General features: G+C 41.5%; 1 protein-coding gene and 1 non-coding gene across 7 annotated transcripts in view; both read left to right on the forward strand.

Moving 5' to 3' along the window:
- The window catches only part of NBEA (neurobeachin), a 1,002,985-nt gene that overhangs the window by 300,161 nt on the left and 687,397 nt on the right, over positions 1–15,427 (forward strand). For all 6 annotated transcript variants that reach the window (XM_036298874.1, XM_036298876.1, XM_036298877.1 and 3 more), the window contains 2 exons: positions 6,929–7,059; positions 11,159–11,266. In XM_036298874.1, the coding sequence (XP_036154767.1) occupies positions 6,929–7,059; positions 11,159–11,266 (239 nt within the window). The remainder of the gene's footprint in view (positions 1–6,928; positions 7,060–11,158; positions 11,267–15,427) is intronic.
- LOC118652306 lies at positions 5,530–5,664 on the forward strand. The gene has a single exon (XR_004966557.1). It is a non-coding gene; the product is annotated as a small nucleolar RNA SNORA16B/SNORA16A family (small nucleolar RNA).

Genomic DNA, 15,427 nt, shown 5'->3' on the forward strand with positions numbered 1-15,427 from the left:
ACTAATATAATACATCAACTACAATTGAAAAATAAAAATATTAAAAAATCTATAGATATTTGGAGAATGAAAAATAAAACAAAACAGGATGCCATATGGCTACTTCCAAATATTTTTTTAAAAAGAAAGAAAAGAAAACTTAATACTGACAACACTTAATAAATTTAGACCAGCACGAAGCAGGAACCATCCTTACCTCTCTTACCTGTCTTAAAGGGGAAATTTATTTATATTATTTAGACTTTACAAAGAACCAGAAAGCTACTATTTATATACTTGCCTTAGAGCATGAGTAAGATATAAGAAACCAAGACATTAGATAGGGAGGAAATTCCTGATATGTACTCTTTTTACCCATAATTTAAAAAAAAAAAAAAAACCTTTATAAAAAGCTACAGATGTATAATTTCAGGGAAGAAGTTTCTGACCTAAGAAAGGCATTAGAACTGCTTTAAGAATGATATGTTAATTAACATGATTGCGATTGTCATTTCACAATGTATTTATATGTCAAGTATCATGCTATACTTGACATATTCTATATTAGAAAAGCCTAATATGCTAAGTGTCCAGTTGATTAGTCAGCCATTCAACCAATCAAAGTATAATATGCTAATAATATGCTAAGGCCGCTCGCTCAACCATTCACTATGACATGCACTGACCACCTGGGACAGACAGTCAGCCAGTCAACAGCAGCTATGACATGCATTGACCACCAGGGGGCAGATGGTCCAACCGGTAGGTTAACTTGCACCTGGGGTATGGCTGATTGGGACTGAGCAAGATGGGCTGGACACACTCTGGAGCCCTCCTGCAGCCCTTTCCCAGATGGCCAACCTACCATCAGTTGGACATCCCCCAAGGGCTCCCGGACTGAGAGAGGGCACAGGCCTGACTGAGGTATGCCGCCCACCCCGAAGTGCATGAATTTTGTGCACCAGGCCTCTAGTAAATACATAAAAAAATTATAAGTACATGCAAATTTACTTCTCAACTAGAGGCCTGCTGCACGCATTCATACATGGGTGGAGTCTGTCGGCCCGCCCCAATGGGGGCCATTGTTCCAGGCTGGCAGTAGGGAGGAGACATGGGAGGTTGTCCAGCCCCACACTCGATGGTGGGGCGGATCAGGGGAGGGGATTGCTGGAGGAGGTTGGCCAGCCAGCCCTGTCCCCAATTGGGGTGGGGGAAGGTCAGAGGCGGGGCCGGCTGGGGGGAGGGGCCACAGGTGGTTGGTGTATGTCCCACCCGGTCCCCCAAGACCAGGAACTTCACAGGCACCCCCAGAGCACCAGCGTAGTGCATTCTTTCATGCACTCTCTCAGTTTCCTCTGCGAGCTTTAGGGCCGCAGGAGGTGCGGTGCTTCCTGGGGTTTGTAGTGTGCTTCCTCCACAAAGGGCCCTCCTGTAGACTGGGCTCTGGGTTTCCAAGAATTACACCTCCTGGCGTACACCGCACAAGAGCACCAGAAGTTTGCCCAGGTCGGCCTTATCCATCAGCGCAGAGTGGAGGACCCAGGAAGCCGGCAGCTGCGGGAGGAGGAAATGTGCTTGCGTGTGGGGCCAGCCTATCCTGTTCGTCCCAATCATTGTAAACAGGTGGAGGCAGGGTGGGGTGAGAATGGTGCACGCAAAGCTGGCCAGGGGTGGAGCGCAGGAGGAGGCTTTGGTGGCTGCCGCTGCAGCGTGAGCATGAGGAGGCAGTGGCTTCGGCGCGGGTGAGCAGTCATGCAGCGGCAAGCACAGGTTAGTGAGCAGCAGCAGTAGCATGCAGAGGTCGCAGTGTGCTCCCCTCACATGCCCAGGCAGCCCTCTCCGCACTCGCCTCACAGTAGTGTCAGGCAGCCTGTGAGGCTGGGCTGGAGTTGGGGTTGGGAGGCATGACTGCCCCTAGTGTGGGTTCTTGCAGGCAGGCTTTACCTCAGTTCTCTCCCTCTTTGCTGTGCATTCCTCCCACTTCCTGGGCAGGCCTCCCTCTTGGCAGCAGCATTTGTAATTTGGTGCTCTTGAGGTCTAGAGGAGCACAGCCAGGAACCGAGCCCCTACCCCCTTGGGCTCCAGGCCTCAGGGCAGCTCTTGGGCACCTTGGAACAGAATAGAAGGGGGGGCGATCAGGGGTGGGGATGACTCGGGGGAGGGGCCGCAAGAGTTTGGGGGGGCAGATTGGGCCTGTTGGCTGCTGCAGTGCACGTCATAGCAACTGGTCACTCCAGTCGTTCTGGTTATTCCACCATTCGGTCACTGGGCTTTTATATACTATCTAATAAAAGAGAAACATGGTAATTAGCGTACATCCACTACTCTTCCCATTGGCTAATCAGGGCGATATGCAAATTAACTGCCAGCCAAGATGGCGGCCGGCAGCCAGGCAGCTTGAAACTAACATGAGGCTCGCTTGCTTCAGTGATGGAGGAAACCAACGTTCCCCACCTGCCTTGCCGGCCTCTGAGCTTGCATTTTGAAACATAGTTACAAATATAGAAGCTAAACAAAACCCCAGAAACCTGCTTTCAGCGAGCTGGGATCTCAGAGCTGGAGTTGATACAGTGTTTCGATTATAGAACACAAACAAACCAGATTCCTGCTTTCAGCAGCAGAGGCCTCAGAGCTGGAGTCAGAGCTAAAGCTGGCCCAGAATTAAAAAAAAGAAAAAAAGGAGCAATTGGGAGCTTCAGTCACCCACCAGCCTGAAAACAGCCCTCAGGTCCTCACCCAGACTGGCCAAGCACCCCAGTGGGGATCCCCACCCTGAAGGGTGTGTGACCAGCTGCAAACAGCCATCATCCTCTCATCCAGGCTGGCCAGGCACCCCAGTGGGGACCCCTACCCTGATCCAGGACACCCTTCAGGGCAAACCAGCCGGCCCCCACCCATGCACCAGGACTCTATCCTATATAGTAAAAGGGTAATATGCCTCCTGGCACCAGGATCAGCGTGACAGGGGGCAGCGCCCAAACCCCCTGATCGCCCTGCGGCTGTGTGTGTGACCGGGGGCGGGGCCACAAACTCCCTATCCGCCCTGCTCTGTTCGTGACAGAGGAAGGCGCCCCAACCGCCTGATCAGCACTGCTCTGTGCCTGATAGGGGGGAGCTCCCCAACCCCCTGATCGCCCTGCGGCTCTGTGTGTTACAGGGGGCAGGGCCACAACCTCCCTATCCGCCCTGCTCTGTTCATGACAGGGGAAGGCTACCCAACCCCCTGATCAGCCCTGCTCTGTGCCTGATAAGGGGGAGCTCCCAACCCCCTGATCGCCCTGCGGCTCTGTGTGTGACAGGGTGCAGCTCCCCAACACCCCCCACCATGGGCCCTGCTCTGTGTGTGACGGGATAGAGCCATAACCTCCCCATCGGCCCTGCCCTGAGTGTGAGAGTGGCGGTGCCCCAACCCCCTGATTGGCCCTGCTCTGTGTGTGATAGTGGGTGGCGCCCCAAACCCCCCCACCCCCCATGGGCCCTGCTCTGTGTGTGATGGGGTAGAGCCATAACCTCCCATTGGCCCACAGGTGATAGAGGGTGGCGCCCCAACCTCCTGATCTGCCATGCTCTGTGTGTGACAGTGGGCGGTGCCCCAATTCCCCTATCGCCCTACTCTGTGAGTGACAGGGGGGACCTCCCCAACCCCCTGATTGACCCTGCTCTGTGCGTGACAGGGGGTGGTGCCGCAACCTCACCATCGACCCTGCCTTGAGTGTGACTGAGGGTGGCATCACAACCTCCCGATCTGCCCTGCTCTGTGTATGACGGGTGGGCGCCTCAACTCCCCAATTGGCCCTGCTCTGAGCCCGACCAGGGGCTGCACCTAGGGATTGGGCCTGCCCTCTGCCACCCAGGAGCAGGCCTAAGCCAGCAGGTCGTTATCTCCCGAGGGGTCCCAGACTGCGAGAGGGCACAGGCCGGGCTGAGGGACCCCCTCTCCCCCTTGAGTGCACAAATTTTTGTGCACCAGGCCTCTAGTATCTATATAAAACCCTAATATCCAAATAGACGGGATTGTGGCACAACTGAAGAACCGGTTGCTATGACATGCACTGAACACCAGGGGGTGTGGATGGAACATGGTAGGTGACAGCAGCAGGCGGCAGGGTGCGGAACATGGTGGACCTCGGCTGTAGTGGGATGGTGGAGCAGGTGAGTGGGAGTGCCAGACCAATGCGGGGCACCTGTTGCTGTCATCGGGGTCCCTCTGATGGTTACTGAAAATTCTTTGCTCCCACGCACCACGGTCCCACCCAGCGCTCGCACCTGCTGCCAGTGCCAGTCCCACTCACACCTGCTGCCAGCGCCTGGTGCCGGCCCCAAACGCTCAGCACCGTCAGTGGGTGCGAGTGGCAGCTGCCGGCCCCAATTGCCCCTTGGGGCTTCTCCACCTCCCCCAGATCCTGAGGGGCGATCAGCGTGAGCAGCCGCCTTTTGCACTCGCTGCCAGCACTGGAGTCACTGCTTGCACCCAGTGCAGGTGCTGGCGCCAATCCGATCACTTGGGGCCATCAGCGGGTGTAAGCAGCAGCTGCTGGTCCCAATCTCCCCTGAGGATTTCTCCACCTCCCCCTGTTCCTGAGGGGCAACTGGGGCAGCAGCCACCACTCGCACTTGCTGACGGCACTGGCCCCAATAGCTCTGTGCCATCACCGGATGCGAGCAGGACCGGGGCCAGCAGTGCATGGGAGCGATGGCGGCAGGAGCAGGGCTGTCTGGCAGATGGGACCGGGGCTGTGGTGGGAGGGGCTGAGTGGGGGTGCGGACGATGGGCTGAGACCCGTCCCTGTGCCCACAGCAGCCTCGCGGCCCACAGTTCCTTTCAAAGTGCATGAATTCGTGCACTGGGCCCATAGTATAGATTATAATTGAATTACAATAGTATGATGGAATGAAACCTACTTTTTGTTTTGTAGTTTTTAAAGATGGACATGCTGAACGGAGTCATTTCATGCCTCTTGTAATTAGAGAGAGAGAGATTGAACACACACAGAGAAATCTCTCTTAACAGTGAGAGGTGTGAGTTAATTTACTGTGGGCCATCATGGACATTGCCACTCATATTTAACAATAACTGGTAGATTGAACATTATGAGAAAGAGAAATATTTTTAAATGCCTCAGTATCTTCAAACCAGCATTTATTTGATTATTTTGAGTTTTTATTTCTGAATATATTTCAAGGCTTAACTGCTGATTTAATTTTTATTCTAATAATTGCTGGCAGATTTATTTCCTTGGAATGTTTTATAAATGAATTTTAATAAAGCAAACAATTATATATCTATGTCTGTTTACTGTACTAAGCACTTTACATATATTAATTCAATTAATCCTTACAAGGATTCTCTAAAGAAGTATGTTTATACTCATTTTGCATATGGGGAAACTAAGGCACAGTTAGTTTAAGCAGCTGGCCCAAGATCACATAGATCAGAAGTGGCAGAGCCAGGATTTAAGCTCCTGTGATCTGATTCCAAAATCAGTACTGTTTATTGCTGTACTTTACTGTTTCTTAAAATAAATAAGTAAGTAAAAAGCTTCTTCTTCTTGTGGCCCTTATCGAAGCTGCAGCTGCTTCCACATAGCTGCTGCGGTCAAAAAGGAGCCCAGAGTGACAGTTTTCCTTGACGGTCGCCATTCTCTTTGCTGTAACTGATCTGCAACATTTCAGGAAAAGACAATTCTCATCATAAAAAAAAAAAAAAAGGCTTCTTCCTACCATGAGGAAAGATGGATGTTGGGATTTGTGATAGTCGCTAAGGTAGTCAAATTATGGGAAGATGTCTTGTCCAAAAGAACTTACCAAATATGAATATTAATTTTATAAAAACATTTTAGTGATTCATAAAATTCATAATTTTGAATGATGGAGGAGACAGACAAACTATGGAAGAGTATATTGGGAACTTCAAAGGCCCTGGTAATATTCTGTTTTTCTTAGCTAGTTGACAGTACATGAGTATTTTGTTTAAATTTTTAACTACACCTATGTTTCATATGTGCTTTTCATTACTATCCTATATAATAAAGAGCTTATATGCTAATTAAACCGAACAGCAGAACGACTATCCAGAAGACTTTCTGGACAACTGTCCGAAAGTCAGGGCTGTGAGGGCCAAGGCAGCTGGGGCTGCGAGGGCCAAGCCCCTTTCACGAATTTCGTGCATTGGGCCTCTAGCTACTATAAATGTTAAAGATTACCTATCCTGCTCCCACCAGTGTTAAAGATGTATGTGTCTCTCTGTTTTGCTTTTATCCAATCCTAGAGATTTCCCAGTTTTGCTTTCTTCTGTACCCTTAATCTACCACCAAAAGATTTCATTTAACCCTCCTTATGACTTTTCCTTTTATTCTAATCCTATATAATATGCTAAGTGTCGGGTCATCCATTCAACCAAAGCATAATATGCTAATGATATGCTAATATGCTAAGACTGCTCAACCGCTTGCTATGACATGCAATGACCACCAGGGGGCAGACAGTCGACCAGTCAACCAGTTGCTATGACGTGCACTGACCACCAGGGGGCCAACGCTCAAAGCAGGAGCTGAGCCCTGGTGGTCAGTGCGCTCCCACAGGGGGAGCGCCACTCAGTCAGAAGCCAGGCTCAGAGCTGGCGAGCGCAGCAGTGGTGGCGGGAGCTTCTCCTGCCTCTGCGGTAGCACTAAGGATGTCCAACTGGAGGAGCGGGCCTAAGCTGTCAGTCGGACATCCCCTGATGGCTCCTAACTGTGAGAGGGTGCAGACTGGGCTGAGGGTCTGCAAATTTTGTGCACCGGGCCTCTAGTGTTTTATAATTATCAAAAATATTTACTGATCTAGTTGATTTAAGTATAATAATGGGTTGGAGGAAGGGGAAAGAAAGAAAAATAGAACCTAGCATTTTTTATCAACATGTCAAAGTTAACAATTTATATTAGTAATAACCTTTTGGTTCTTTAAATAGTTTGTTGTGTTGCTGTGAGAAACTGTTTAGAATGTCGGCAGAGACAAAGAGACAGAGGGAACAAATCTTCCCATGGAAGCAGTAAACCTCAAGAAGCAACCCAAAGTATGACTGCCATAGCAGCTTCAAAGGTAATTCAATATTTTCTATATTAATATAATTTACCTTAATTTTTTTTAACTTTATGAGAACAAAATTTCATGGTATTGCTTAATGAAGACAAAGGGTTTAGTGATCAGACATCACCAGATTCCAGTGCTGGCTTCTCTCTTCATAATGTGGCACCAAGATATTTAACCACTCTGAGACTTGAATTTTTGTTTTTTACATGAAGATACTAATAATATCTACTTCATAGGGTTCTTTTAAGTATTATAGCATACATAGATCTGAAAAGTTCTTAGTTATAACTATTTTTAATACATATATTTTATACAGATTTCAATATATATTGAATAATGAATGAAAAATGAATGAATAATATATATTACATGAGTGAATAATGTTCTTTTGGTGATAGACATTCCATAATGTTCAATAAAAATACATTGAATGTCCAGGAAATGAATGAACAGTGGAGAGTATTTTGGAACCTGCTATTAATCATTATCCTAAATTAGCTCTCTTTATCATATGTTTAAGTGACTCTGCAACTTTTCCCCTTACCCTTGCTTTTACCATTTTAGTCACATTATACACTTCATTCATTTCATCAGAAGAATCTCTTTATTCTTTATTTACTGACTTTTACATGGGTTCCCTTTTCTCGAAGTTTGCATCCGTATTTTTACCCAACTAAAATCTATTCAACTTTTGGCTATAATTAAGGGCTACTCTGTGGAAAATGTTTTGAGATACCATCATTGCCACACTGATCTAGGGTAGATATTTGTTTGATATTTTCATAAAATTCTGTATGTCTCATCACTCACTCCACTTGTAATTAGACGTTTGATATTGGCACATGATTTTTTCCCCTCAATAAGAGAAGGCATGGAATAGAAGTTTAATTCATTTAAAAAGTTCAATGGCTTCAAACTTGTGCAGTTTTTAAACAGAACAACCACATATTTAGTATATCAGCATTGCAGCATCTTTCCTTTTCACTACATTTAGAAAAACATTCGTAGAATAATTAGACTACATATTATTTTACTGCTCACAAGTTTCCACAGGACTCTCCATTGCTTAGAAAATTAAATATAAAAACATTAGCAGTAATGCCTCATGTTATTTTTGTGGGCATAGTAAAGTTTAAGTTACTTGAGAGCATTCCATATCTTGTACATCTTTGTAATTCCAGAGCTTGTATAGCACTGTGAGCACTTTATCAAAAGAGCACAAACTCTAGATCAGACAGTTCTGAGTTTGTATCCTGGCTATACCACTTAGTGGTTTTGTGAGTCAACACATATTCCTTAAGCTCCTGTGCCTCAGTTTTCCAGTCTTTAGAATGGATCTAATCTTAACTTAAAAGGTGTTTGTGTGACTTAAATAAAAAAAACAATAATGTATTAAAATACTTAATTCCTGACATGCAGTGAACATTAATTCCCTTCCTTTTTCTAGCAGTTAACCACTCATTGTATGAACTCATGAAATTAATAAATATACTACTATTTTTTAGAGCTTTGATTTTAAAGATGTCTGTACTCAATTCAGGAGGCAAAGCGAACTTTTCAAGACAGTCAAGCCAAGTGTTACTCTGATTGTAGAATATGAACAGAAAAGTCCAAAAAGAAGGAAATTTGTAGTATTTTAGTTGAGGTAGTCCATGTCTCTAGCAAGAACCTTGGCAGCTGTCCAGAAGTCAGGGCAGTTGGATAATAAGTGATCAATATACAAATATTAGAGGAAAAGTTGACTTAGTAAGATAACACATATCTGGACAAAGAATCAATGGGCCAGTTGGTGAGTGTTCCTTTTTTACTTCCTGTCATATGTGTGTGTGTGTGTGTGTGTGTGTGTGTATATATATACATATATATATATATATGTATATATATGTGTATATATATATATATATAAATTTTTATTATTGAAAATACTACATATATCTCCTTTTTCCTTCCATTGACCCCCTCTAGCCCTCCACCCCAGGTCTTCAGCACCCTATTGTCTGTGTCAATGGTTTATGCATATATGTGTACAAGGTCTTCGGTTGATTACCTCCCACCCATCCCCCTTCCCCGCCTTCCCTCTGAGATTCTGCACTCTGTTCCATGCTTCCATGTCTCCGGTTCCCTGCTTTTATGCATTTTTATGTGCTACTTTAATAAGGAAACACCTTAGTTAATTTGAGTGTGGCACTAACCTGTGTGGATTTGTACGGGTCTCATTTTTTATACTTTCTAAAAAGGAGTGATGATACAAGCTTTTTTTTTTCTTTATTGATTAAGGTATTACATATGCCTTTATAAGGCTTAAATTACATTATGGATATAGAAACATTTTGTAAAATGGTTTATAAATTAAAATGTAATTTCTTCATTTTTGCCATAAATTATGTACTTTTCTTTTATGCTGTCAATGCGTTGTGTTTTTTTTGTCTTGTGATAAATATTGTTAGCCTATTATTTAAATTAAATCACTGAGGTTTATAGAGGTTAAATATCTCACCTGAGGTTATATTGCTGGTAAGTTTTGGAATTGTAATGTAAACCAAATAACTATCATCCTTCAAATACTATGCTCTTTTTACTGTCCTGTGCTACAGTGGAAATCATCTTAATTTTTGGAACAAAATATCATAATTGAGGTCTATAGAGAATTAGAAAGAGGCCTATTTATTTTTAATCATAATAACAGCAAGTTATTTTATTTATAGGAATTATATTCTGTACATTACATATATTACCTAGTTTAATTCATGCAATTAAAAATTATTTACTGATTTGAGAGGGAGGGGGTAGAGGAGAGAGAGAAAGAGAGAGAGAGAGAGAGAGAGAGAGAGAGAGAGAGGAGAAAGATATCTATTTGTTGTTCCACTCATGTATGCATTCATCGGTTGCTTCTTATATATGCCCTGACCAGATATTGAACCCCACAACCTTGGGGAATTGAACTGACAACTTTGCATATCAGGATGGCACTCTAATCAACTAATTCATGCAATTCTTAACATATTGTGTCCATACAGTTCTTAATATGTTGTGTGTGTAAGTGAAAAAGTACTAGATTGACTTTCAGGAAACTTGACTCTGTTATTAGTTTGCTGTGAGACATTACAAATAATTTGTCAATTTTTGTATCTTCATGTATAAAAAGCATTTTGATGATAATAACCTTTTATATCTTTCAGCTTTAATATTAAGGCTATGTTTGTATTTTTTCAGTTTGCCTTTTTCTAACTTGTGTAGCTCATGAAATGGTCACACAAATAAAATCTCACATAATAATGTAACATAATAATCTATATATATAAAAGGCTAAGCGACCGGCTGACCGGCTGATAGATATGATGTGCACTGATCACAAGGGGGCAACACTCAATGCAGGAGTTTCTGCTCAACAGTAACTTTACAGAGTGCTCTCTTGCACTCTGGGACCCCTCAGGGGATGTCAGACTGCCGGTTTTGGCCGGATCCCCCTCAGGCCAGGCCGAAGGACTCCACCTGCTGGAGGGACCCCACTCACTCCACAGACATCCTTCGAGCCCTGGCGCCGCCCCAGGTGCAGCTGGCTGGGGAGGGACCAAGGGAGGTAGACTCCAGGGTGTGTCCGGCCTGTCTCACCCAGTCCTGCCCCACCGGCCACCTTCTAATTAATTTCCTTTCAATGTGCATGAATCCATGCATTGGGCCTCTAGTTTCATATAAAAAGCATAATGGTTAAATGAAACCCAGTGACTCAAAAAGATTTATTAACTAGAGGTAGGGATTGAGGCCCAATACATTTTAGTAATAAGCTCAAGGTCACACAGCAGAGATTTAGAGCCCAGATTTTCTGAAGTCCAAAATCAGTCTTTTTTCTTCCACAGTCTTACCCATTTTTCTAAGTCTATCTTGGTAGCTCTGGTAATAAAAACAAGAATACTAAGAAAGGAAATCAACAAGATACAGGAGAACAGAAATGAGTCTTATAATAGAGTATTGTTGTCATTAAATGTTATCCAGTGATGTGGAGTTAAAGAACATGGATAATTTGATGCCTAAATTAGAGAAATTATACTACTATATAAATTTATGTATTGTGCTATTATGTTTTTACAATTGGGTATCTTTTTTTTAGAATTCATTAGAAAATGTTCCAGGTAACCTTTCTCCTATTAAGGACCCTGATAGACTTCTTCAGGATGTCGATATTAATCGCCTGCGTGCCGTTGTGTTTCGGGATGTGGTAAGTTATGCCTGCTTGATGTCCCAGGGGAAAACCTTCCATTGTCATTTGTGTAAAATAATTTAAATTTTAGAAGAAATCTAGATATTAAAACTAAAGATCCCAATGTTAGGAATTGTGAGGTTTATAACATACTTCTGTTTATAAAACAATTGAGCCTTAGCTTTCTCTGAAAGTTTGTTGATATATTTTTTAAATTATGTGAAATTTTGATATAAGTTGTATATATATATTAATAAACATTGTAATTCAACTTACATTGAATCACCTACTCTCTTTTAGTATTCCCTGCTCCATGTATAGATACTGAATAGTTTGTTATCATCAATGTTCCTTGTATTATGGATAAAGGGGATTAATTCATTATGGTATTACTGGCTTTACTTTTAAAAGAAGAATCTGCATTTAAAAAATATATTTTATTTATAAGAAATTGAGTTAGAAGGGTAGTTTAGTAAAACTTAAAAAAAAGCTTAAGGAGACAGTTTCATGGAATACTTCAATTATATCACCAATTACTCAAGATAAGCAAAAATAAGATTGGCGTATTTCAGAGCAGATTCAATATGATAGTACTGCTTAATATAGTTACTATTTACCAGCCACTTTGGATTCTAGTTTTCTTTTCTTTTAATTTTTATTAATTGTTTTTAATTACAGTTTACAATGAATATTATTGTGTATTAGTTTCAGGTATATAGCATTATTTTAATTAATGATTTATGAAACATAGAAGAAAGTTTATGTTTTAAATTTATACTTAATAAATTGGCTGGCATACTTTAGAATGGCTGAAGTATCTGTAAGTCATATAGTATAATATTATATGGTAGTAATATACAGTAGAAAAATAATCTAGTAAGTATCAGTTCTTATAAATCACTGGGAAAATTATAAATATATCAACACAAAAATAAGCAGTAGACATAAAATATGAGACTTAAGGTAATAAACTATGATAAAAATATCTCACTTATAATAATCACCAATAGTCAAAGGAATGCAATTAAAAACAAAAGTGAGATATTTTTACTATTAAATAAACTAAAATGTAAAACTTTTTTTAAAAATATATATTATTGATTTTTTACAGAGAGGAAGGGAGAGGGATAGAGAGTTAGAAACATTGATGAGAGAGAAACATGGATCAGCTGCCTCCTGCACACCCACTACTGGGGATGTGCCTGCAACCAAGGTACAAACCCTTGACCAGAATCGAACCCGGGACCCTTCAGTCTGCAGGCTGATGCTCTATCCACTGAGCCAAACCGGTTAGGGCTAAAATGTAAAACTTCTCATACCAGCATTGCAAGGGTACATTAAAATATGCCATCATCCTATATAATAAAAGGGTAATATGCAAACTGACCCGAATGGTGGAACGACCAGAATGACTGCTCAACCAGTCACTATGAGGTGCACTGACCACCTCTAGGTCCCTTTCCCCGGCCAGCAGGCTCCGATTGCCCGATGGTGAATGGGGAACTGGGGGTGGGTGGTGGGGTACGCAGGTGGTGCTAGGCCAAGGCCCCGCCCCGCCAGTCACCCCACACACAGAGGGCCTGTGGCAGGGGTGGGGCTGGCAAGTTTGCGGGAATGGCCAACCTCTCAGTCCCTTCCCCGGCCATCAGGCTCCGATCGCGGGATGGCAAACGGGGAACCGGGGTGGGTGGTGGCAGGGGGTGGGGCTGGCTGCAGGCAGCCAGGGAAGATGGCCTGATCGCAGGCCAGACCTAGGGACCGTACCCATGAATGAATTTCGTGCTCCTGGCCTCTAGTATATAGTTATGTATGTGTTTATACATACATATCTATCTCACTGGTAGGAATAGAAATTGGATAAACATTTTGAATAGTTCTTAGTCAATATGTGTTAAAACTCTTATAAATATTGATGCCATATGATCCATTGGTTTTGCTCAGAAGTTATTTAATCTCATGTGCTCATCAGATATTCCTACAGAAAATTTGGCAACATTATAAATATTTAACAATAGAGTTTCAGCCTAATAAATCATAGTATATTTATTCAAGGGGGAAACTATGCAGCCATTAAAATCATATTTTTGAGGGAAATTTAATGACATGGAAAACACCCATTATATGTTCTAAGGGAAAGCAGCAGTAAACAAAAGCACTTATATTACACAAATATTACATTTGTATGCTGAGTATATGTGCATGTACATCTTTATTAAAAAAAAAAAGACTAGAAAAAATATACCAAAATACTACCAGTGCTTATCTCTAGATAGTTTTTATTTTGTGCTTAATCCTTTTTTGTTTTTGTATATTCAAATTTTTAATGATAAACCCATATTTCTTTGTAATTAATAAATGATAAAGGGATTTTAAAAATAGGAGATAAAACACATGATAGTATAAAAACAATGATGTGAAAATCTTTATCACAATCTGATTTGTAATCTAGACTTGGAAAAACATCACTTATTAACAATTTGACCATTTAGTAATAGAAATTATTCATCTTGAGAAAAATATTTTGTGGAAAAAATGCTTTTTAAAATGAAGAATGATTAAACATAGAGCATATCTTTATCTCCAAGAGGAACAGTCAGATCTAACAAGTGTGACATTGTGTTTTAATAGTTAGTAAATTCTGCATTAGGTGATTATGGTAAATTATAATTTTGGTAGATAATGACATATTTTTAAGAACTATAGATGTTTTATAAATATGTTGGATAACCAAGCAGTGACACTTAGTTTTATTCCTGGAGGAAAGTAATTAAGTGTTCCTACATGTATCTTACAGGAATATAACTTGTGTTCATTGAGTTTACAGTATGTATTAGAAACTTAATATATATTATCCTAAGCTTCCAGTTAATGGTTAAGAGATAGTTAAGACTCAGAAAGACTAAGATCACACAGCTGTTATGAGGTAGTAGAATTAGAATTCAAAGGTAGATCTTTCCAAACTGTTCTCTTTTTTCATCATCATATTTCACAGATTCTAAGACACTTTTTTTTCTCACTTATAAACCATCTGTGAAATTTGAAAATTACAAATTTTAAAATTATACATTTTAGAGGTAATTGTAGATATTATGCTAAGCATTCTACTTGACTTGATTTTTTTATGAATCCATAGTCATTTACTAGCCTTAATTTCAGAAACAGATTTAAAAAAATTAGGTTTTTAAAGAAAAGTTCATGTATATACATATGGGTATAGACAGAAAACTAAGTGATAGAATATAACCTTGGGGTGGAAAACTATTTCTTATTTTTCCATAGTCTTTGGTCTTTGTCAGCTGTTTTACTTTTTAAGATATAATCTTCTTAGTAAGACCACCTCTCTCTCCCTCTCTCTCCCTCCCCCTGCCTCCTGAAAGATTAAGGATTTTCATGTTTTTCAAGGATTTCTGAGTTTTGTTGACCCTGAAAGAAAGTGAATGCTACTGTAGTGGCAAGAAGGAACATTTGATAACATGTCAAAGAAAAAATTCCTTTCTTGCTCTCATTTGTTTTCAATGGTAAAGACATTGCTGATTTTTTTTAATTTAAAATTTTTATTATTGACACTATTGCAGATGTCCTACATTCTCCGCCCCCCCCCCCTTTGTCCACTTCCACCCAGCTCCTGTCCCCACCCCATATCCCACTTACCCCTCCCTACACTATTGTCTGTGTCCAGGGGCTATGCATATATGTTCTTTAGCTAATCCCTTCACCTTCCTTTACCTAGTATTCCCTACCCTACTCTCCTGTGACATTTGTCAGTCTGTTCCATGTATCCATGATTCTGGTTCTATTTTGTTCATCAGTTTATTTTGTTCATTAGATTCCTCTTTTAAGTGAGATCATCTGTTATTTGTCTTTCTCTGACTCGCTTATTTCCCTTAGCATAATAATCTTCAGGTCCATCCATGTTGCCGCAAAGGGTAAGAGTTCCTTTCTTTTACAACCATTGTAGTAGTTCATTGTATGAATATACCACAGCCTTTTATTCACTAATCTACTGATGGGCACTTGGGCTATTTCCAGATCTTGTAAATAATGCTACTATGAACATAGGAGTGCATTTATGCATTCTGATTGATATTTCAGGATGCTTAGGATGTATACCCATAAGAGGGATCACTGTGTCAAAAGGAAGTTCCATTTTTTAATTTTTTTGAGGAACCTCTGTACTGA

Source organism: Myotis myotis, unplaced genomic scaffold (genome assembly GCF_014108235.1).
Source record: "Myotis myotis isolate mMyoMyo1 unplaced genomic scaffold, mMyoMyo1.p scaffold_m19_p_3, whole genome shotgun sequence".
Lineage (NCBI taxonomy): Eukaryota > Metazoa > Chordata > Mammalia > Chiroptera > Vespertilionidae > Myotis > Myotis myotis.